The sequence below is a fragment of the Mesitornis unicolor genome, unplaced genomic scaffold (genome assembly GCF_000695765.1).
Source record: "Mesitornis unicolor isolate BGI_N332 unplaced genomic scaffold, ASM69576v1 scaffold9295, whole genome shotgun sequence".
NCBI classification, from domain to species: Eukaryota; Metazoa; Chordata; class Aves; order Mesitornithiformes; family Mesitornithidae; genus Mesitornis; species Mesitornis unicolor.
In genome coordinates, this window is record NW_010183426.1 from 13,634 (window position 1) to 35,675 (window position 22,042).

The 22,042-nt window shown below is 39.7% G+C and overlaps 2 protein-coding genes across 2 annotated transcripts in view; both read left to right on the top strand.

Annotated features, from left to right (window-relative positions):
- The window catches only part of LOC104540336, a gene marked incomplete at its 5' end in the record, with an annotated part of 26,026 nt that extends 13,396 nt beyond the window's left edge, over positions 1-12,630 (top strand). The window contains 3 exons of the mRNA XM_010184121.1: positions 10,278-10,383; positions 11,531-11,693; positions 12,580-12,630. Coding sequence (XP_010182423.1) covers positions 10,278-10,383; positions 11,531-11,693; positions 12,580-12,630 — 320 coding nt within the window. The remainder of the gene's footprint in view (positions 1-10,277; positions 10,384-11,530; positions 11,694-12,579) is intronic.
- A 41-nt stretch (positions 12,631-12,671) lies between these two features.
- Positions 12,672-22,042, top strand: part of LOC104540338 (histone-lysine N-methyltransferase 2C-like) — a gene marked incomplete at its 3' end in the record, with an annotated part of 45,129 nt that continues 35,758 nt past the window's right edge. Inside the window, exons 1-6 of the mRNA XM_010184122.1 lie at positions 12,672-12,751; positions 14,602-14,716; positions 15,497-15,669; positions 16,417-16,577; positions 18,943-19,056; positions 20,730-21,460. Of these exons, the coding sequence (XP_010182424.1) occupies positions 12,672-12,751; positions 14,602-14,716; positions 15,497-15,669; positions 16,417-16,577; positions 18,943-19,056; positions 20,730-21,460 (1,374 nt within the window). The remainder of the gene's footprint in view (positions 12,752-14,601; positions 14,717-15,496; positions 15,670-16,416; positions 16,578-18,942; positions 19,057-20,729; positions 21,461-22,042) is intronic.

The following is a 22,042-nucleotide window of genomic DNA, read 5'->3' on the forward strand; positions in this document are numbered from 1 at the left end:
GCAGATTCTGCAGAGTAAATAGTGAATCTGGACCTAAATAAACTGCTGTCAAAATTCCAAGCAAATACTGGTATTTTTCTTTTTCTTTAAATTACTGCAGGTTGTTATGGTGATATTAGGTGTTATTTGTGTGGTATTTCCAGGGAGATGTGTTGACAAATCATAAACTTTAAAAGCTAATAGACTTTTGAGAAATAATACAAGAAGACAGTTGAGATGCTATCATCGGTCTTTGAGCTTTGTGGGGAAAGTGCTTATTTTCCAAAATGTAAATGGATTTGGTCCATTGAATAGGTAAAAGTTTCAGGCCTTCTGAATGTCATACCAGGTGAGTTTTCTTAATGAGAGTAACTTGAAATAGATGGTGAGTGGTTGGGGAGGCTGTTACCGTCACGCACCCATCACATCCGAATGTGCCTTGGGCACCTCCAGGATGTTTGCTTTCTGTCAGACGTAAAATACTGTGATGGATAAATCCCCCGGTAAAGGTCGGACCTGGCAGCTCTGCTCACTCATCTGAGAAACTGAAAGGTCAGAGTACTCAGGATTCTGGTAGGACTAGAAGCTGAGCATCACAGTAACGTGTGGTTGTACTTCCACTCTTAATTTTACGTGAGCTGCTTGTGTTTGGTACTTCTGGAAGTTCATTTCTGTAGGTGAGTGCACTGTTAAAAGTCTTGTGCTCCAGTTCGATGTTTTTCAGCCTTTACTGAACTCCTTTAATTGAAATAAATGCATTTTGTGGTAAACCAACTCTTGCGTTATGGGTGTTCTTAGTAAAGTATTCATCCTAGTGCAGTGACAGCGTTGTTATCTTAACGCTGCCACAGAATTGGGTTGATCGTCCGATGCCGAGGTTTCCATGCCATCAGATAAAATTGGCTTTAGAAAACAGTGATTGAATCTCGATTATTTTAACCATCTGAACACTCTCTGATGCTACTGGACGGCTCACGTGAATGAGCTGAGCAGCCTGTGGCTCTTAGAGGTTTATTTGTAAATGATTATGATTATTAAGCCTGGGAACCACAGTGAAGTCGACTTTCCGCTGTGTTAGCCTGCGGCCAGTCTGTGCTTAGGACTTGTAACCTCCCTGTGAACTCACAGCCTGGTCTGTGTACAGGAGCAGCAGGAAAATGTGCTGTCCAGAGTGTATTACCCAAAATACGACTCTCCGAATGTCAGGCTGGCTCCTGCTCTTTCTCCAGGCCCAAATGATTTCCCCTTCACTAGTTATGATGTATTATTCATGTTATTTCATTGCGGTTTTACTTTTGGTAAAGGAATGGGATTTCCCCATTTTACTATAAGCATTGTGAGAAAAAAAAACATTCTTTCTAGTCTTAATTTAGCCATAACCAGGTAAAAATAAAAATATCAAAACCTCCTTGGCCTGTCATGAGAGATTAAGGAAAAGCGTGATGAAGAAACAGCACCGTGCTTCGTTTGACTGTGTGCTACGTGTGAAACAGAAGCTTCACCGCGTTGTTTGTGCCTTACCCCTTCAGGAGTGTAAGAAGTACTTTATACGTAGCAGCGTTAAAAACCACACAGAATCTGGTAGTGGAGAAAAGGAACTTTAATGTAAAAGAGACCAGGTGGGAATTGGTGCTGGAACAGAAGTAAAGATGTGTATTTATTAAGGGAATCTGTGACATAAAAAGCACCACTATTTCCTGGCAGTTTTTTTTCCATTCAATGGCACTAATATCTCTATAATTAAGAGCAATGGAAGTATTTAGAGGACAACTGTATACTGTTATAAACCATTCTCTTTTTAATTGAACAGCTGTAATTTCTAGCAATGGAACAAACTATATTATAAGAAAATGATTATTAGTTTAAAATGCAAAGTTAAATGAATGCAAAATTAACAAACAGATGGTGAAGAATTATTGTGTTTTATTTTACTCCTGGGTAAAAGGGCTCATGCATGATTGTAAAAATGTCATCACACTTCGTAAACCTGAAAGCAAACAGAATTTGCAGTTCTGCACATCTGTTTTGGGACACTGCTAAAGGGTTAGAAGAATCAATGTTGTTTTCAAATAAGGGTATTCATCAAAAGGATATCATTTACTTAACAGTTATGGCTTCTGCTAAGCATCAGACTTAATGTTCTGTGGAATTCATTACAAAATTTGGCAGCTTTTTTCTTCGCAAGCTACTGAGGCAGCGTGCTGGAGAATGAAACCAGCAGCCCCTTCTTATCCCTCCTCTCCCCAGCCCCCAGAACTGCGGCTGAATTACCTGCTAAATGTTTGACCAGAAATGTCAGGATTTTAATTTCTAGGCCAAGATGTCACAATTCACGATGCTTGCCCTAGGAATATCAGTGGTGGAACAGGATGGAAGGACAAGGGGTGTATTTGGTTATTTCAGTAGCTGCTGGATTAAAAAAAAAGGATATGTAATGTTTGGGGACACCGTGTTTTGGGAGGAGGAACGGGAGAAATATGTGTAAGCGACTAATTTAGTCAAATTGACAAAAAACCTAAAAGCCCCAGCCAGATACAACACACGAAGCTTTTATTAGAAAAGAAATTATATTAATGTTTCAAGCTGGTAGTTTCAAAGTATGCCATCTAATTGCTTTATTTGAGCTCAATTTACAAAAATTAGTGAACTGAAGATGTAGGATTTTGTTTACGATGACTCTGTGCCATTTGGAGAGCGCAATTTAGGAACAGCCAAGGAAATAGGAATTATGAACAATAAGGTATTGATTGCAGTCAGTGGGGAAGGAATACTAAGGAGGTGCTCTCTAATGAGGAAGGTATTAAAAGCAGGAAATTCTTGTATTTTTTTATGTCCGTACATAATCCAGTTCCTTGTCACCCCATCCCTGCTATTACCTTGTAAATCATCGAGTATATACAGTGCATCTGCCGACATTAACTTTCTGTTAAACCGAGTTAATATCTCTACAAAATCTTGGCTAAAAGAGCACATTATTAAGACTGCAGAATCAAACACAGAGTCAGGACATGCCAGAAGTCTGGTTGTCTGCACAGCGTTAATGTCCTTTGTGCGTGTGCCAGATTCGCAGTCTTTAATTGTATGGTCATACGCAGAACATCAGGTGTCTGTTTCAGTCCATGGGATGGACATTGCTGCCTTGGAAAAAATGTAATATTGAGGAGGTTTTTACTTTGTTGTTTGCTGTGTAGGCGTGTAGGCTCTTCAGGTACTGCTGAAAGGAAAGAATTACTTCTGCGTGAGTTTTTCTATCATGTGTCTACTATAATAAACATGGGAATAACTTATTTAAAGTTAAATCAATTATTAAAATATTTTAAAATATTTTTTAATGTAAAAAAGCCTGCTAATTTGAATGGCAAAATGAAAGAGTTTCAAAAATACTCAGACTTACTTAAGAAGCTGTGCTGATATTGCAATTCTTTCTTCACTGTTGGAGTCGTGAGAGCACAATCTCTGTAGATACCAGGACTGCATTTTTTTAGGGGGAGACCCCCAGGCGTTTAGAAGTAATGTTAAAGTCTCAAAAAACTTAAGCATAATTTTACTTAGTGCCCTGTTTGATACCAGAAAAGAGTCCTATGAAGGAAATGAAACTCAATCTGCAAATGAAACTCATTCAGTTGCCATAACTAGGAGGTTTTTTTTCTCCTTCAAGCAATCCACAATTTCTTCAATACATACTTTTTTCTCTCTGAAAATAAGACATAGCCCTAGAAGTAACAGGTTTCTTCAACACAGAGTCTTCTTTTAAGAGGACTATTTTATGCATGTTTGGTCTGCAGTCACTTTTGTGTTTTAATGTACATACGTAGTTATAGCTTTGCATACGTGTGTCTGTTCATTCCTTTGTCTGTTTCTGTGTGTCCATGTGTTGACTTGTAATTGTGTGACTGTATCACTTCCTTGTGTCAGGGAGAAAAAGGAGCAGGCAGACCTCCCAAACTGCAGGATTAAAACCCTTATGGGTACCTACAGCCCTCTGCTATTTGAGCTGTGCAGGTGATAGCGATGCAGCACTGGGAGTCAGAGGACACTGCACTTCTCCTCCTTGTGGTCTTCCTCAAATTTCAGTTGCCTCAGCCTCCTGACTTCTTGTTCAAGTTGATTTTTTAGCCACTTTCGCTCTTCCTCATTCTCCCTGCATCCCAGCTCCTTAACCTTTCTATTCCCAGGTTCCTCCTGAGATCTGTCCCTTCACCATTTCCTGTGTCGTTGCACATCAGTTCCCTCAGCTCTTCAGCCAATTTTAGTGCCCAGTTTTCATTAACTGGCCCTTGAAGTCTCATCCTTGCCCTTCCTCAGCTTCCTCTTCAGTCCATGGCTGCTCTCAGGCTCACCAGACTCAATCACACAGCGTAGTTGGTCCCTTTTGTCCGTGACCCATATTTATCCATCTGCCTGTCTGCTGGGTGTGCTCATTCCCCAGACGATGTAAGTGACAGTAGTACCAAGAGCCTTAGGGATGGCTGCTTTCCATTCCCGTGGCTTATTGTGCTTAGGCTTAGGGTATTTATTTCAGACTTCCTCCCTCTAATCCTGTTCAGGCTGAAGCAATCTTTGCCGAAGGTACGCGCAGTCCAATCAGTGCTAGAAATTGGAGGGAATCAGAATTGATCATTGAGTAGATTTTTCACTGACAAACTCTTAGAAGTGTTTTACATTTAAAAAAAAAAAAGTTTTCTCAAGCCTGGTCACATCGGGATAGAGCAGCAGGGTAAGGGCAAAAGTTGCATCCCCCACACTAAAATCGCTGCCAGCTTGCGAGTCCTGTGAGTAAGTTTGTTTTTAAGATGAGCAAAATGGGGATTTTTACTGACTTTTCTCAGAAATGGCTGGGAAGTTTTGCCTAAGTGATCGAAAAGTATTTAAGAGAATTCAGGCATGTGTTATGTGAAGCTTTAGCCCAACTTTTTAGCATTCAGAAAACTTACATGAATAGGACCCAATTTATATGGAAGTCTTTGTAAGCAGTACCCATTCACATCCCTTCACTGACGTTGCCATGCTGACAAAACCTTTGGAGTGGATTTAGCAGTGTTTGCTGTAGGGAACTTTTGTTGTCATGTTGTAGGCAGATTTCAGCTCAATTTAAATCATCTAAATTTATACCTCTATGTGGATGTGTCTACCTGTGAGCTGTGTTTAAATACCACTTGTAGGCAATGGAGAGCTGGTTGGTATTGTCAGTGGAGCCCCAACAATGGACACCCACTGTTTGCTCAACTGTATTGCAATGAGGTAAATTCCATGAAATGGTTAAGTCTCTATTAAGAGTAATGGGAGCTTAAATACTTGGCTCATATATAGACACTAAATTTAGAGCCTGAAGTTTGGATGGCCTCGTCTCAAGCCCTGTGCCATTGGAAGCCCTGTGTGACTGTATCGGCAGTGAATTCTCTTTTCACTGAGTTTCTCTTAAATGGCTTTGCAAATGTAATGGTGCCAGCCTATCTGTAGCTGTGGAGGATCTGTAGCATAGACAACCAACAGAATGCACAAGGCACTTCAGGCTCCTTGTATGCGATTTAGGAACGTAGAGGCTGTGCTGGATTAGACAGAAAGTTGACTTCATTCCAGTGTCTCCTGCAATGACCAGTAACAGATGCCTGGAGAAGACCATTAAACAACAAGCATGTAGCAATGTTTCCCCCAATTTTTTTTTCCAAGCTTCCAACAATTTGTGGCTCAGGCTGTGCTCTGCCAACGAAAAGAAACGTCTACACATGCTTCTTAAGACCTTCTGAGCATGAATCAAACGGAACTGGCACAACACTTGGTTTTCTGAGCCTGCCAAAAAGCAGCCTTAAACCAAAGCTGACGATTTCTCTTCTTGCCTTGTTTGTCCTGAAGTTGCTGATGCTGAAGCCTAATAATCACAATTTAAATGACATTAAACATTAGTGACCTTCTCATTGTTGACATGCTAACTAAACAACAGGCTCGTGTGCGCCCTTCTGTCACGGTGGGTATTAGATGAAAGTTAAGGGAATAGCTGGTGGTTGGCTGTGGGGAAGCTCAGACTCACTCAAAACATTTACATTATGCTAAATCTTGTAGAAAGCTGCGAGGTGAATAATAAAAAAAAGATTTTCCTCATGAAAGTGTGAAAAAAGCAGCAAAGGCAGAGACTGGAGGAAAGGATCTGCATGCAGTTATTCCAGTAGCTTATATAATGGTGGGGAGGATGCAACTTCAAACCCTTCTGTGGAGCTTCTGAATAAATGGTGTTTGGGAACATTTTGGATTATATGAGGAAGGCTTGGTGTGCCATAAGGTTTGCATGTTTTCCTCTACTTATTGCAGGTATCAAATTAAACAATATTATCTCCGTTAGCAAACTTGCTCCTTACAGGTTATTAACCTATCACAACTATTACGAAAAACAGCCCTGCAGAACATGAATTGTTCCGATTTTTTAATGCCTTGATATCAACAGCATTTATTTAATGTAAGTTTTTATAAAGGTGTAAAAAGGACGCAAATGGTGGGAAGGAGGAACAAAGTAGTGAGTTGTAGACAGCCTGAAATCTCCACACTTAAATGGACTTTTTTTGCTTTCTGCCTTGATTACGAGTGTTGAGTCACCGATAGTGATGTTTTAGTCATCACTTGTATCTTTTAACCTTTGTTCTTTATTCCTGTGTAGGTAACTGGGCAGATCAGGGGCAGATGCGGTATCTAGTCAGGAATTCTGCGTTAGAAGACAGTCTCCCTCAGTCATGTGTTGAGCTTGGCCATATCACTTCACAGAATCACACAGAATCACAGAACGTTAGGGATTGGAAGGGACCTCAAAAGATCATCCAGTCCAATCCCCCTGCCGGAGCAGGAACACCTAGATGAGGTTGCACAGGAAGGCGTCCAGGCGGGTTTTGAATGTCTGCAGAGAAGGAGACTCCACAACCTCTCTGGGCAGCCTGTTCCAGTGCTCTGTCACCCTCACTGAGAAGAAGTTTCTTCTCAAATTTAAGTGGAACCTCCTGTGTTCCAGTTTGTGTCCATTACCCCTTGTCCTATCATTGTTTGTCACCGAGAAGAGCCTGGCTCCATCCTCGGGACACTCACCCTTTACAAATTTATAAACATGAATGAGGTCTCCCCTCAGTCTCCTCTTCTGCAAACTAAAGAGACCCAGCTCCCTCAGCCGCTCCTCATAAGGGAGATGCTCCACTCCCTTGATCATCTTTGCAGCCCTACACTGGACTCTCTCCAGCAGTTCCCTGTCCTTCTTGAACTGAGGGGCCCAGAACTGGACACAATATTCCAGATACGGTCTCAACTTCTCTTCTGGTTGTCCGTGGTTTTTCATACAGTTTTAGAAGCAAAACTTGATCATTTGTTTCGACGATTTGCATTAAAAAGAAAAGATTTTTTAAAATTACCTACTACAGTACTCAGAGCATGAAGTGGACACTGCAGTAAAGTTTTAGTCCATGCTGTCTCTGTTAAGAACATTTAAGATTTAAATTACAGAGAAATACGAATTTTAATTTCTTCAATTTTGGTATGTGTTAAGGATTGAGGAACAAAAATAGCTGATCTCTGAATTGCTTGTTGCAAATTTAAGTAACTTTCAGATTTGTGACACGATTAATACAAAATTTAAAAAATTAGAAGGTAATTTCCACTTTTCCTGGAAATGCGTGTTATTTAGTACCTTTTCTAAGCAGTAGTTCAACCAAAAGCCGTTTATTGTTTTTATGTTGCCGTCTTACTGCGTTGTGATCATAAGTGCTTTATGGCACTTAGAGCAGTGTGTTTGGCATTAGAGGTGCTAATGGCGATCGGTCTCTTTGAGCAATAGAAAGCTTTTTCTAGATCACAGTCAATGAAGATTGTCAGAACTACCAGAGAACAAACTTCATTAATCGCCGTTTATCCTGAAATTTCTTTGCGTTCTTGATAATGGCAGGATGTTAAGGTGCAGTTCTCCGTAGTTACAGGTTTGTATGGTAGCGATTTTCAGTAGCTAAACAGCCTGAAATTTGTTCTTACGGGTAATAGGTTAAACTGTTTGACTAAGGACAGATGGCTTGTGTGCATTTTGGGGTACGTGATCATAAAATTGCTTATCGTTATCATAGGTTTTGTCAGCTGACCTTTTTAAAGCTTAGTAAGTTCATAATCAGTGAAAACCTCTTGTCGTTTTGTTTAAAGAACATTTTGCAATACCTACTACTAACATTAAACTTTGCTGCACTAATCAGGTCACAGCTAAGTATTTATTCAAAGTCCATACTTTCTCCTTTCTTTAAAGTCTGACTCCTAAGGTTGTTACTTGTCCAATTGCTGAGACACTGATACTATAAAGTAATTGTAAGGGCAATAAAATAATGATGAAATATGACCTCTGATTTGTTCTTAGTACTATCTGTGTAAAATCTTACATTATCATAAATGCTGGCATCTTTCATTTGACCGTGTGCTGAGTTCTGGAGTACTTTGGAGTATGGAGCAGCAGTAAGGTTGCTGTCCAGTTGGTGTTCATTAGTGGTGTTCATTTCATTGAGTTACTATGAATTAGTAATGGACGATCTCTCCAGGTTTCTGACACCTTGTAGAGTTTTGGTTTTTTTCTGTATAGCAGGACTGTAAAATTACTTGATCCATGAACAAAAGAGCATTTGGCTTGCTTTGACATTGCCATTTCCTAAGCCTACCCTTTGAAGACTTGGATTCAGCTTCTGCGTCCTGAAAATAACGCTTTATTTTGTGCTCATACGAATAAAATTGAAGACTCCACACTGGCTGTGTCCTCCACAGCGTGGTAAAGACACCTGCATTTCATGGGCAACATAATTTATTTCTTCCTTCTACCTCCTACTGTCCCGATGCTGTATTTTAGCAGTAGTAGTAAAGTAGTATTTGTTACTGAGTTTATTTAGCAGAGCTTTTATTTTTTTTAATTAATATACTTCTGCGGTTCATACCCTTGCTTTCTTTGTGAAGGTCAGTGAATTGTGATAGCTGCATCCTTGTTCTTCAGGGGTCGGAGCACGTGGCCTGCTTTCAGAGAAGTGTTGGCTTCCAGCGCTGGAAAAGTAACTCCTCATCAACAGCTGCTGCCAAAAAAATCCCTTTGGGCATTTGTTTCTTCAAACTGCTTTATCTGTCTTATAAATTCAGCAAATGTTGATATTCTCTGCTTTTTATTTGTTTCAGATGATATATACCACATTGTTTTGAAAGTGTGTGTTTTCCTTGGCTGCCAAATGCTTTTCATTGCCAGTGCAGTTTAACAGATGGGTTTGAAGGGTTCAATTAAATGTAATTTGGGTTTCCATTTTTCTTCCAGCGTCTTTACATGATTCCTTAAATCAACATCAACATTTTTCAAGGCTTTGCTGTAATCCTGTAGTTTGCTCTTTTCTAATAATTTCATTGTTTAGTTGTATAGCATTTGGGAAAAGGTATATTCTGATGTAACATTTGTTATGTACCATTGTTGACTGGTGGCTTTGGAAAACAGATGTGATGTTTAAAAACGCCATGAATATTGCTATTTTAATGGGTTATGCTCAGCTTTTAGTAAATGTTGGATTCTTAGAGTGCTTGCAGTTCTTTCAGATTTTTCCTTCCCAATTAGATAATTCTTAAGGGTTAATTACGGGATACAACAAAGTGTCTTGACTACTTTCCTGAGGGAGCTTAGTTCCTCCCAAGCTCCCATTCCCAGTGTTTCTTACCAGTAGTGTCTTTGATAAATACGTGGCCTGTCTGTAGAGTTGGGCCGTAGCTGTGATCTGGGCCATCCCAGTGGGCTCTAGGAGCGTCACGTACTAAGTAGTGCAGCAGGTGTGTGCTGTTTAATGGGCAGCTACAGCTCATGAAGTTGGAGGCTTTAGGCTGTATTTTCATGATTTCACATCATGAGTTGAGGATTTACCTTTTACAGCATCCTCAGTGGGTGCTTACTGAATATATAGTTTTCTGAAATGAATTTCTTGCATGACTTTGGTTTTGTTGGCAATTCTTAAACTTGATTACTATTGCTACCTTTACCTGCTTCAGGAACTCCATGTACCTGTTTGCTTGTCTTGTCCCACCTCCCCTCGTCTGCCTTTTGGCTAGTAAAGTCACAAAATACACCTTTTCCATACTGCTGGTAGGGGTTAGAGACATGGGTAGAGGGGAGACGTCTTGCAGATCTGAAGACTGCACTAAGCGTTGTAGCTCAGAAACACGACTGTAGCTGTCCTTAGTGACCTGCTTTAATTTCTGTGCCAAAGCGTTCTCTTTTTACAGTGCCGTTGTGTTTAGCATAAACAAATGGGTTTTTTCTTTCCCTTGTCCAGGAGTTGTGGTGCAGGCAGATATATTGCTGAAGATGTTAGATTTCATCTGGTTTGAAGATTGTCGGTGTAGCTGTTACTACAGGCAGCTTTGTGATTTGTATTTTTCGTATGGACTGATTTTGATATCTGTGGACTTGTAGTAGCACTATTTCATGCCTAATTTCATGCCAGGCTTTGAAACACAGAGAATTATGGTAATAAATATTGTCTCTATTCTAAGAATTAAGCAGATGTGGTGTGTAACTCTTTGTTTTGTTTTGGTATCTGTTCGTATTTGGATGTGACTTGACACATGAGCCAGTAATCAGACCTGCTGGTGGTTGTATTATATTTCTGTGATGAAAAACAAGAGTTGCTGCGCTCAGTTGTTGGTGTGTGTTGTCTGTGCCTTCCTGTGAGCCGCTGACCTGTTTTTTCTTCAGTTTACTCCAAATCTTACGGTGCTGTGCTTTAGCCTTAAAAAGTATTGTTGCCTTGGTGAAAAAGTGCAAAAGCGTGTTACAGCGCTTCAGGGACTGTGATGAATCCAGGAAAGAGAAAAGCCTGATGAACTGGATCCGAAAGGTGTGGGTGATACTTTACAAGCAGGCTGATGGGGTCAGTTCCCTCTTGACTGGAGAACTGGAGGGTTATTGGGTAGTTCTTGCCAAGAAATTAGTTCTTTACAAATGTGACTACGGTCTCCAATAAAAAACATGCTTGTTTATGACTTCTCAGCGTTTGGCAGTGATATTTGTGTGGCGTTGAAAGGAGAGATGAGAAGAAAGTGCTAGATTAGATAATGCGTTACCATCCCAGGGAGAATTGTATAACGTCAATAAGATTTTCAGTAGAACATGATATTTCACTTCCATCTGCATTTCTCATAACGGTATCTACAGTTTTACAACTTGCAGAGCTATGTGGTTTTAGTTATAACCTACAGACAGCGTGGTGGGGTCTGCTTTATTACTCATAGTGAGTCTCTTTGCTGAAGGCATAGCTTGAGTTAGATAACATAGAGAAGAAAACAAGCTTTTCTGTGACAAGAAGAATCTCAGTCATCAGAGTGCATTTAGGGTGGGTTTTGTTAAACGTTTTAAGCTGGAAAGATCTGGGAGTACCACTGAAGGACAGAGGCCACTGGTTTCCTTCACCTCAGTATTCGCTCCCTCCTAAGCTGAGGTGTTCATCTGTTAAATGAGGCTGGGGAGCTGATCTGGCTGAAAAATGACACCAAATTGTTCAAAACCTCTTTTGTGTTTGTTTTTCAGCGATGTGCGTATTGTAAGCACCTTGGAGCCACTATCAAATGCTGTGAAGAGAAATGTACCCAGATGTACCATTACCCCTGTGCTGCTGGAGCAGGCACGTTTCAGGATTTCAGTAACTTGTCCCTCCTTTGTCCAGACCACATTGATCAGGCTCCTGAAAGATGTAAGTACACAGTATTGAAATGACACAATCAATACCGGGTTTTAGGAAAACTGCTCTGTGGTAGGGTCAGCTTAAGAGTACATTTGTTTAGACCCATTTTCGCAGTTCTTGTACCCAGGAGTTCATATATGTTCAAGTATGAGAAAAATGTGAGTTTTCATACTGTTCTGTATTTAAAGAATCACAGAATCACAGAATATTGGGAGTTGGAAGGGACCTCAAAAGATCATCCAGTCCAACTCCCCTGCCAGAGCAGGATCACCCAGACCGGGTCACACAGGAACGTGTCCAGGTGGGTTTTGAATGTCTCCAGAGAAGGAGACTCCACAGCCTCTCTGGGCAGCCTGGGCCAGTGCTCTGTCACCCAAAGACTAACAGTGGTGCACAGCAAAGTTAGTATTTTACTTTTTTTTTTTTTTTAAGACAGCACATGGGAAGCATTTACTCAAACAGCTTGTCCTCCACCAGGTGTCAGTCCAAGTCGATAGGCTTGCTTACTTGCCCTAACTCAGAGAGCAACCGTAGTGCAAACACTTCAGCTAAATCATAGGTTCAGATCTATTAGGAGCTTTGTTTGTACTTGTTCCTGAGAATAGTTGGTGCTGAAGCTCTCGGTTTTGTCTTAACAATAAAACTGTTTCTTTTGGTAAGACCTTATTAAGGTTTGAAGTGATTGTACTTTTGTTTCAAGAAGATTAGTTTGGCTATATCGGAAAACCAAATGAAAGGAGTAGTTTTTAAGCATATGAATTAAATCTGAATTTAGTAAGCATGATCAAGTTTTATATGTGTAAAAGCTACTAAAGAATTTCTTGGCTTCATTGAGTTCATTGAATCGTTCATAATCTCAAACAAAATAATAATTGGAAAAACTATTTCTTTGTAGCAAAGGAAGAAGCAAATTGCGCAGTGTGTGACAGCCCTGGAGACCTCTTAGATCAACTTTTTTGTACTACCTGTGGCCAGCACTACCACGGGATGTGCCTGGACATACAAGTTACACCTTTAAAAAGAGCAGGTTGGCAATGTCCTGATTGCAAAGTGTGCCAGAACTGCAAGTAAGTGAGACTTAAAGGACGTGGAGGAGGATGGTGTGAGATTTAAGTGCTGTGATTTTAAAACATCAATTTTATTAACTGTTCTTTTTTCCAAAAAGTGTAGATTATTTGTCCATATACATCTGTTATGATACTGATCTGATATGACACAAACTTGGGAACTTTCTTCTGAAAGAGCTGAGCTGCAACTCCTGTACTTTGAACCCCCAGAGTTACCATTATCTTGGCAGTTTCTGGAGAGCATCAAAACCTTCTGGCTTTTTCCTCTTTTTACACAGGAGGATTTTTTTTTAAATTTACCAAAATAGGAAATTAGTTTAGTGTAGTGCCTTTACAGACTGGGAACCTGTCCTCTTCCTCAGCTGACATTTCAGCAGTGCATGTGGCACACACTGGGTAGATCACCTGCATTAAGCCCTCTCTTCTATTTCATAACATCTTTAAGAGGCAGTTAATGAGTCATTATGAAAACAACAATATGGCTTGATTGAGCAAAGAATAAAAGTGACATGAGTGACCATGACTGAATTGTTACACCAGACAAATACTGAGACCACAAAACATAACTGTTGTGATATTACAAGGGTTCACTTAAAGATCTCTGACCGCTTGTACACTTCTTCTCGTCTCACCTAACCTGATGGGCACTGCAGGGTTCTTTTGACTGCTTGGTTGGTTGGTGCTTTTTTTCTTAAAGGGCTTAATAGAAAAGAAAGAAAGAGTTTTGTTTGGCTTTGGTCAGATTGGTCAGGACAGTGTGAAGGAAAAAAGCCACTTCATTACTGCCGCTCGTACCTGATCAGTCAGAGCTTTGCTGTTTCCCAAGCAGAACGTGTGGTGTTTGTCGGCATTCAGATTCACCCACTTTAAAGAAGATTGTTCCCTGATCACACAGAGCTGATAGCAAATGCCAGCAATGAAATTATAATAGTGAAGCGTGTTCGAAAAAGTATCCCTAAAAGTGTTGTATAGGGTAATGACAGTATTTGCTAACAACCCCTCTCTCTAGTGGAAAAGTAGAAGAAAATGTGATGTTTTCACACCTATTACTTTATGCAGCGTGGTGGTTTTATGTCAGTGTTAAGAATAGCATTTTAAGCACATCTTCATGCAGAGAGAGGGCATGTACTGTTTTTTAAAATGTTAGGTCTCCCAGGTAATGAAGTAATACCAGGTATGTGCAATGCCATTGTGCAGCTTTATCAAGGCAAATCTTGTTGCATACTTATTGAATTAATTTATTTAAACTAAGACAGAACACAACGCCTTTAGATATTACCAAACTATTTGTCTTATCCTTTGCAAATTTATTTTATCGCTGAAATTTGTGGTGGAGCTCTGTAATATCTGATTGCAGGAAAATTGAGATCTCTTTCCTCTGTAATGTTTGTTTTGCTCTTGCAGTCATATTGGTTGATGTTGTAGGAGCTCTGGTAGTCAGAGGTGATGGCTCATTTTTTTTCTTTGGAAAAAATACAGTCAGACTGTTTGTAGGAACAAGTACAATTACTTGTTCTTTTCAGAAAGAAATAAAGTACATGTTTCAGATTTTGAACAGATTTCAGTACAGCAAGGCCATTAAATCTGCCTACACGTGTGTCAATGAAAGCGGGCTGATCTCTAGAAGTAAGAATGGTTGCACAGGCTCAGCACTCACTAAAGTACACATAGTGGTCTTCATTCATACTTAACTGTAATTTGAGGGTAGTATGTTTAGAGTTATTTATAAGTGGTATTCATATATTTTTGTGTGCTCAGCTGTTTGTCTACCTGTTCATGCTTTTCATTAAATAGATTTTTTATTATGGCTTGTTTAAATAATTTTTTTAACCACTCATTATTTTTCTTAGACATTCTGGGGAAGACAACAAGATGCTGGTGTGTGATACATGCGACAAAGGCTACCATACTTTCTGTCTACAACCAGTTATGGATGCTGTACCAACAAATGGTTGGAAATGTAAAGTAAGTTGAAAAGCTTCAGAATAATTCCTTTTCATTATAGGGGCCCAAATGTTGTTATCCACATTATACTGTTCTAGGTGCGTTACAGACTGCTGTTATAACATAAGTTGTAATTTGTGAAGGAATCCCACTTGTATGTAATCATATGGCTCTACAGCTGCTCTGTGAGAGTAGCTGTCAGTGCAGTGGCTGAAGCAGTCTGCGTAGGTTGAGAAATCAACCCCCATAGGGGAAAAAAAAGCACAGGATCCAGGTGGAGTGGATAACCTCTACTTAATGACAGCTGCTCTCATGATCTAATGTACACTACAATCTATACAGTAGTGTATGTAATCTGTACTTGAAGGCTCATTATATTCAACTGCTACTTGCTTACCAGAAAGGCTGTTCGGCAGCTCAACAATTCCTTTGCATTTGAGGAGGGCAGGCTGAATTTGTTGTTTTATCAGTAACTTTGTGAATAAGTGTAAGTAATAATAAAAATGCAATTTCAGTATAACAAGGGAAGTCCCTGTGGCAGTCATAAAATGACTGAGATTAGGAAGAAAAAAGGTTTTTTTCATGAGAAATACTCTGTTCAAATCAGGGAGTAGTGCAAGGAAACTCTTCTTACTGTTGCACAGACCGTTCATGTGCTGTTATCAATCCTGGATAGCTTATTAGTGTTATCAGAGACAGAAACTTTCTTTAATTTAATTCAAGACAGGAAATGTCAGTTAATGGCAGTTCTGTCACATTGTGAAATACCATAATTAACAACTAAATTCTTGTGATCTCTAGAACTGTAGAGTATGTGCTGAGTGTGGCACACGAACAAGTTGTCAGTGGCACCATAATTGTTTGGTATGTGACAGTTGTTACCAACAGCAAGACAACTTATCTTGTCCTTTCTGTGAAAAACTGTGCCTCCAAGACTTCCAGAAAGATATGTTGCATTGTCACATGTGCAAAAGGTAAGAATTGTCATTTTTGTTAAATTGTACTGAAATGCCTAAAGCTTGTGGTGAGCTGTATGTCACTGATGTGTTTCTGTGAAGGGTGTAGACTCTGTTTGATGTACAATGCAGTGTCTTGTGCAGCATCTTGAGCCTTCATCCCTAAATACAGTGAACAATATTAGGTAGTCTTATTTAATCTCAACAAATAAGTATTAATTGGAAGTTACCTGAGGTGTACAGAGAAATATGTGCTGCTGCTTCTTACGTTGCATCTATTTTGTGAGTAAACAGACTAGAAGAGTCATTGTCCTAACTTTTAAAGACTGTTGTATAAACAGGGCTGTTTGCAGTGGTCTTTTTTTGTTACATTTTCAAGTAGGTGTTCTCTGTTTAATTTTATGTCGTTTGCTATGTCAGTAACTAAAAAAAAAAGCGCTATGGGGAATCTTCTAAGGATGTAGATTGCATTTCATATTCAGTGCTCTTGTGTCTTGCTGTGTAACGTCTTGATACTGCTATACATGTTGTGATGTCCAGCTGGCTTTAGTGACAGTTTAGGCCCTCGTGTTTAGATTTGTTCACTGCTTGACATACTGACGTATCATACTTATTTCTGTAAAATTCTCTGTAATGAACCATTGGTTGAAATTTTTTAGTTCCCCAACAGAAATGGAAAACTGCTGTTTTTAAAAGTTGATTTTTACTAGGTTAATTTATATTTTTATTATTAAAATAATAGTCACGCTAAATTAATCTCCCCAGATGGATTCACATAGAATGTGACAGATCTCCAGGTAGTGAATTGGAGTCTCAGTTGAAAGACTACATCTGCACTCTTTGTAAGCAAGGAGAAGGGGATCAGACTCAGTCATGTGATGTAATGGACACTTCTGAACTCATTCCTGAACCTGACAGTATAACAGGTAATCAAAACTAATATTTATATTGCCAAAATGCTAACATCAAATATAATAAATATCTGCAGCTGTCTCACTAAGTCTTTTGTGAACCAGCCACTCAGGTTCTGCTCCGTGGAGTTCATCCATTCCTTTATTTAGCAGCAGCTTCTCAAGCAACCCATGGGTGAGCTTTCAGGCTTCAGGATCCTGTTTTAGATATAGGCAAATAAGCACCTTAGTGGTGGCTCTCAGCCTTCCAGCTCCAGCTCCCCAGCCTGTAGCTGTAAACTTCTCTAATTTTTTTGATGTGGTACATTTCATGATTGCATTAATTTGACAGCCTAACTGCTGTATTCATTTGTGCCTAACTACCAGGCACAACCCAGCTTCTGGTGGATGTTCCTGGAAATGTCCAGTTTTGCTGTTTTCCTCTTGCTGCTTGTCAGTCTCATGGTGCCATTCTCCTCACTGTGCCCAGGTAGGACGCAGCAGTGGGAGCTGGACTATGTTTGAGGGAAAGGTATATTTAACTAAACAGCTTTTCAAAACAGTGTATGATTAGTCATCTTGTTTCTGAGTTATTCTTGTCTGAATGGACAAATCAAGGAAAAGGTAGAAAGGGAAGTTGCAGAAAAGTATATTAAAAAAACCCAACTTGGTAGCAGTAAGGAAGCACAGGGAGAACTTGGATCTGTTGATCTGATTCTGGTGGGTCATCCACAAGACCTGTGTAATGGACTCAGAACTGAATGCCTTTGTGTGTTTGACACCACATGCACTGTTGGATAACACCATGCTTGTGCACTGATCTTTTGTTAAAAGAAATCGATAGCTCAGTTGCATAAGTATCCATGTTTTTGAAAGCCTGATAATTTTCAGCTGGAAAGGGCAAATGTTGAGCTACAACAAAACTCTTAATTTCTGTGTGTTCAAACTGATGTTTTGCATAAACAAGTAATTCTTTTTGATGTTAGCCTGTACACGTAAGTGCGTACCTTTCATGAACAGTAAAGAAATGATGAAAAAGGTGATGGTGGAGGAAGGGCAGTGACAGTAGGTAAATGTGTGTAAGTGAGCAGAAGAAATCTGTCAGTGAACACGCACGCCGAGTTAGGAAAAGCGACGACCTCAGCCTTTGAAGATCACTTCCATTCTGAAAGGTTAGTAGAGGCTGTTGGACCTTCAGACCATGTATTTAGAGCATTTAGGAAGATGTCCAAGTAAGATCCAAAACTGGCACTGGAAAACCTCCCCATCTTCTACTCAAACCCTTTTGAATAAGTAACAGGTTTATTTTAAGAAATACTTCTGTTAGGATTTCTAAGCAGTAGAAGCATTGTCAAGCATGCTCTTCTCCCCAAGGAAGAACAGGACTGTCATCTCGGCTACTGGGAGTAATCTGGAGCTATTACATCAGTACAGTCATGCAGTGCTTCATACCCAAGAGAGCACTTTTGTGCATTAAAATCAGCTTTGGAGCCAATCTGAGTGATCATTTCCTCAAAGTTAAAATATCACTTTAAAGTTGGCAGAGTTTAAGAGCAGTTTTTAGGTGCTGAAAGTAGCATCACCTAATAGTTCCTGGCTTTTTGAACTTTAAAGAGACTTTCCTGAACAGAAATTTATATTCTGTTGGACTTTTTTTGTGCTTACATATGTGGAGGATCAGTTCCTTTTGAGTTAGCACTTACTGTGTACTTTGTTTTTCCTGCTCCTACTTTGTCTACTGCATTTTGATGAACTTCCTTAACTGAAAAAGCTTTTGCTTCAGGAAAAAAAGTATTTCCTGTTCTGTGCTCTATAAAATGATACTGTCAGCCAAAGAAGCGCTCAGTAGCACCTTTTCCATGCAAATTCCTTTATTTAATATGATTAAGGTATCCTAATTCTGAAGTGGTAAAATTTAATTTCCGTGTTTTGAACAGACTGAAAATCGGTGTTCCAAGTGCTGTTAGTAGATGGAACTTCATATCTATGCCATAAACCATTGCAGGATTTGTATAAAAGTTTGAAGCCTTCATGCTAATATTTCTGTTGAATTTAGCAGACTAGAATTTGAGAAAAGACTTTTTTGTATTGCTCAGGTGGTGCAAAAAGTCTCTTGACTATGTGTAAATTAAATTTTCACAGTTATATAGTGCTTTACGGACATTTCTCATTGTCTGAAAGGTATAAACCAGCTTCAGTGTTAATGAGAAAAAGACTCTTAACCTTAAGGAGTACTGTAGAGTGTCCCTAACTTCATAGACCTGGTTTGTCCTAACTCCTGTCTTATCATCGAATATCATTCTCTTTAGCCAAAAGGTCCATCAGTGACAGCAACTACTGATGCCAGAGTAATAGAATAAACATCATATTAATTTCAATAACTTCTTTGCCTCTCCTGCAGCCTGTACAAATGAAGTGGAAATGGAAGGTGATGGAGACAATGTGGCATTTCAGGAACAGCCCGTTACTGGTGATGGTCCTGGTCAGGAATCGGCTGTCGGATGTGTCACGGACGGTAAGAAAGAGCTCTGCAGTCTGAGAAAGTCCCAGTGTAGGACCCTTGAGAACCTTTTTACATTCAGTAAGGTTTGTGGGACTTTATAAATTTAAGAGAGAAAGTGCCTGAAAGGCAGGAAGGGACGACTTCAGTCATCATCAGTTCTACTGTCTGAACTCCCAAGCAAGAGTATTCACTTTCTTGCTGAAGAAGTGTTTTATTGAAGGCAAAGATAGTATTCAGAATATTTGTGTAGGGGAAAGTTATTCTACGTTATCGGTGGGACTGGCTTTCTCCAAAAGCTGAAACTACAGTTAAATGTTCTTGTACGTGTTTTGTAGGTTTAAAGTAAACCACTATTTGTTACTATTCAAATACAGTCACTCACACTTTCTCTTCAAGTCTTTTTTGTTTGTAGCTGCAAATAACTGGGTTAATTTCCCCTAGCGTGTTTTGAGGCACACCATAGAACTTCATAAACTTCCAGTTCATGTGCTTCATGGTTGTAACTTCGCAAGTATCTTTGTTGAAGGACATCTTATTTTCTTTTTTCCCTTTGTAAATCAAACATAATTTGTTTAATAAACAAATGCACTCATCCAGAGAGGGTGTGCTGCAGTAGCTGATAATTGGTGTCCAGGGGATAAATACATCTTACAAGTCACTCATGAAGTACCAGCCAAAGAAAAGAATACAAATAGAGCCCAGGTTTTTGGGTCAAGTAACCAATATCAGTGGCAAAGAGCTTTCCAGTATGTTCTGTCCACTCCCAGCCAGTGTTGGAGGGGAAACAAGAAACCTGCATTGAAAGCCAAAGCAAAAATACCTTGCTGTGATCACTCTGTTGTGCATCACAGCCTGTGGGGTAAGGGACTTGATTGAAGACTATCAGTGAAGAATCATTCATAATAAAATGCATAATAAAAGGCTTTGAACTGTAGTGGCTGAGGAGATGTGGGGGTGTGAATTTAAGCAGAGTGCAAGTATAATAAAAAGTAAGTGGGCCTGTAAGAGAAGCAGTGTCCACCAAAGAAGACAAGAAGCCAAATTCAGAGCAAAGGCGGTGGCTCTCCATGGAGTGCATTCAAGACTGGAACTCCTTGATGAAGAGATTTGTGGATGAAAGGTGCTTGATTTGGTTCAAGGGAAGGCTTTTGAAAGAAATCCATGACACATAAGTAAATGAAAAAGCAGCATCGACTGTTTTCATTTGAGGTGATTTCCTGAAGTCTAAAAGAGCGCTAGGAGAGAAGTGTTTTTTATTTGTACTTGTCCTGTCTTAACTGTCTGCTTTTTGGAAGTGTTGGGACAGCTGCTTAAAATACATTAATTTATGCTGGCATACATCTTCAGTATGCAGAAATGAAAAAGGCAAAGCTGCTTTTAGCTGCCTACCTGGAAATGTGTGTTCTGATTCCTAAAAAATAATCTTGGCTTTACTTTCCCGTGATTTACTCTGCTGTGTATCCAGGGAAGAAAAAGAGTGATTGGACAGTGGGAACATACGTGAAAAACATAGATTACTGTAAACATAGGTACAAAGAAAGATATTTATGAAGTATATTTTAAGCTATGTATTAAATTCACTGAAGTAAAGTGAAATGTCTTGGCGTGTATCAAGTACACTTGTTGATTGGTACACACGCTTGTGTAAGTTTTTCGCACTGAGCCTTTAACATGATTGTACTTAGTTACAGGCACATCACCAGAAGAAAAGACCACGGAACTGGAAACAGAAGCCTCTGTTGAAATTAATTCAGCTGAAATGGAAATGTCTCCTAAAAAGACACCAGCACCTGGTGACAGTCAGACTGAGGCAGTGGTGGAAGGTGTTCAAGCTGTAGTACAACAGGAGTTAGACAAACACGTGGAAGAGACGCAGCTGCCGCAGGGTAGCGTGGAGGTACCAGAAGTATCCACAGTAGACTCTCGGTCTCTGTCTTCAGTGCCTGAGACCGTAACTGTGACGCCAGAAACACAGGAGACTGAAAGTAAAGGAGATACTTGTGTCCCTGCAGAACAACAACTGGAAATCATAAAAGTGCAAAAAGATGTAGAAAAAGGAGAAACCCATGAGAAGTCGGAAACGCCAGCTCTTCTAGAAGTAGAAACTACTTCTGCAAATGAAGGTGTTGCAAATAGTTCACCAGTTGGAGACAAACCCATAAAATCACCAGCTGAGACTTACCCCTCGCTTCCCCCCTCACTTAATATCAACAAGACCAACATGTCTTCCTCGCCAGATGTCTCGTTAGACTTGCATTCAGCACGCGACGTGCAGCACAGCCAGCCCCCGGCACTGCCTTCCACTGCTGGAAGTGCCCTCCCAACCACTTACATATCAGTCACTCCAAAAATCGGCATGGGAAAACCTGCCATCACCAAACGCAAGTTTTCTCCTGGAAGACCCAGGTCGAGACAGGTAAGCACGTGGAATGTCTCAATGTACTCTTATGAAGCACATAGCTCAAATGTCAATATAATGCATTAAGTTAATCTGGTTTTTTAGAGTATGATATGTGTTTATTCTCCTAAATGAGTGTGGAGTTTGTTTCTCAAGGAGGTAATTTCATGTTCAGTAATTGAAAGGTCAGACATCATAAGGGTTCTCTAGTGAGAGAGTTTCTTTTGGCTCATGCTTTAGAGGAAAATGCTGTTGTATTTTTCATACATATGCTACAAATGCAGATCTGATTAATGCTGTGCCTTTTAACTTACCTCTTAATATTTTTCATATATGCATTTACCTTGGCTAGTACTTTGAAAGTGCATTTCAGTTTCTTAAACTGGCTTTATAGAAAACCCCACTACAACTCTGTTTCCGTTACACTGCCAGATATTTTCTTGATCGACACTTTTAATGGCGTTGGAAACAATTTTGTGGTTTTGTTACTTTAGCAAATACCATTCAGGAACTGTGTGGTACAAATGGTTGTGGTTTGACTGGGATTCAATTTGATAAGTGAAAGAATCCTCAAGTCTGTCGCTTTCTGCAGCATTTTTC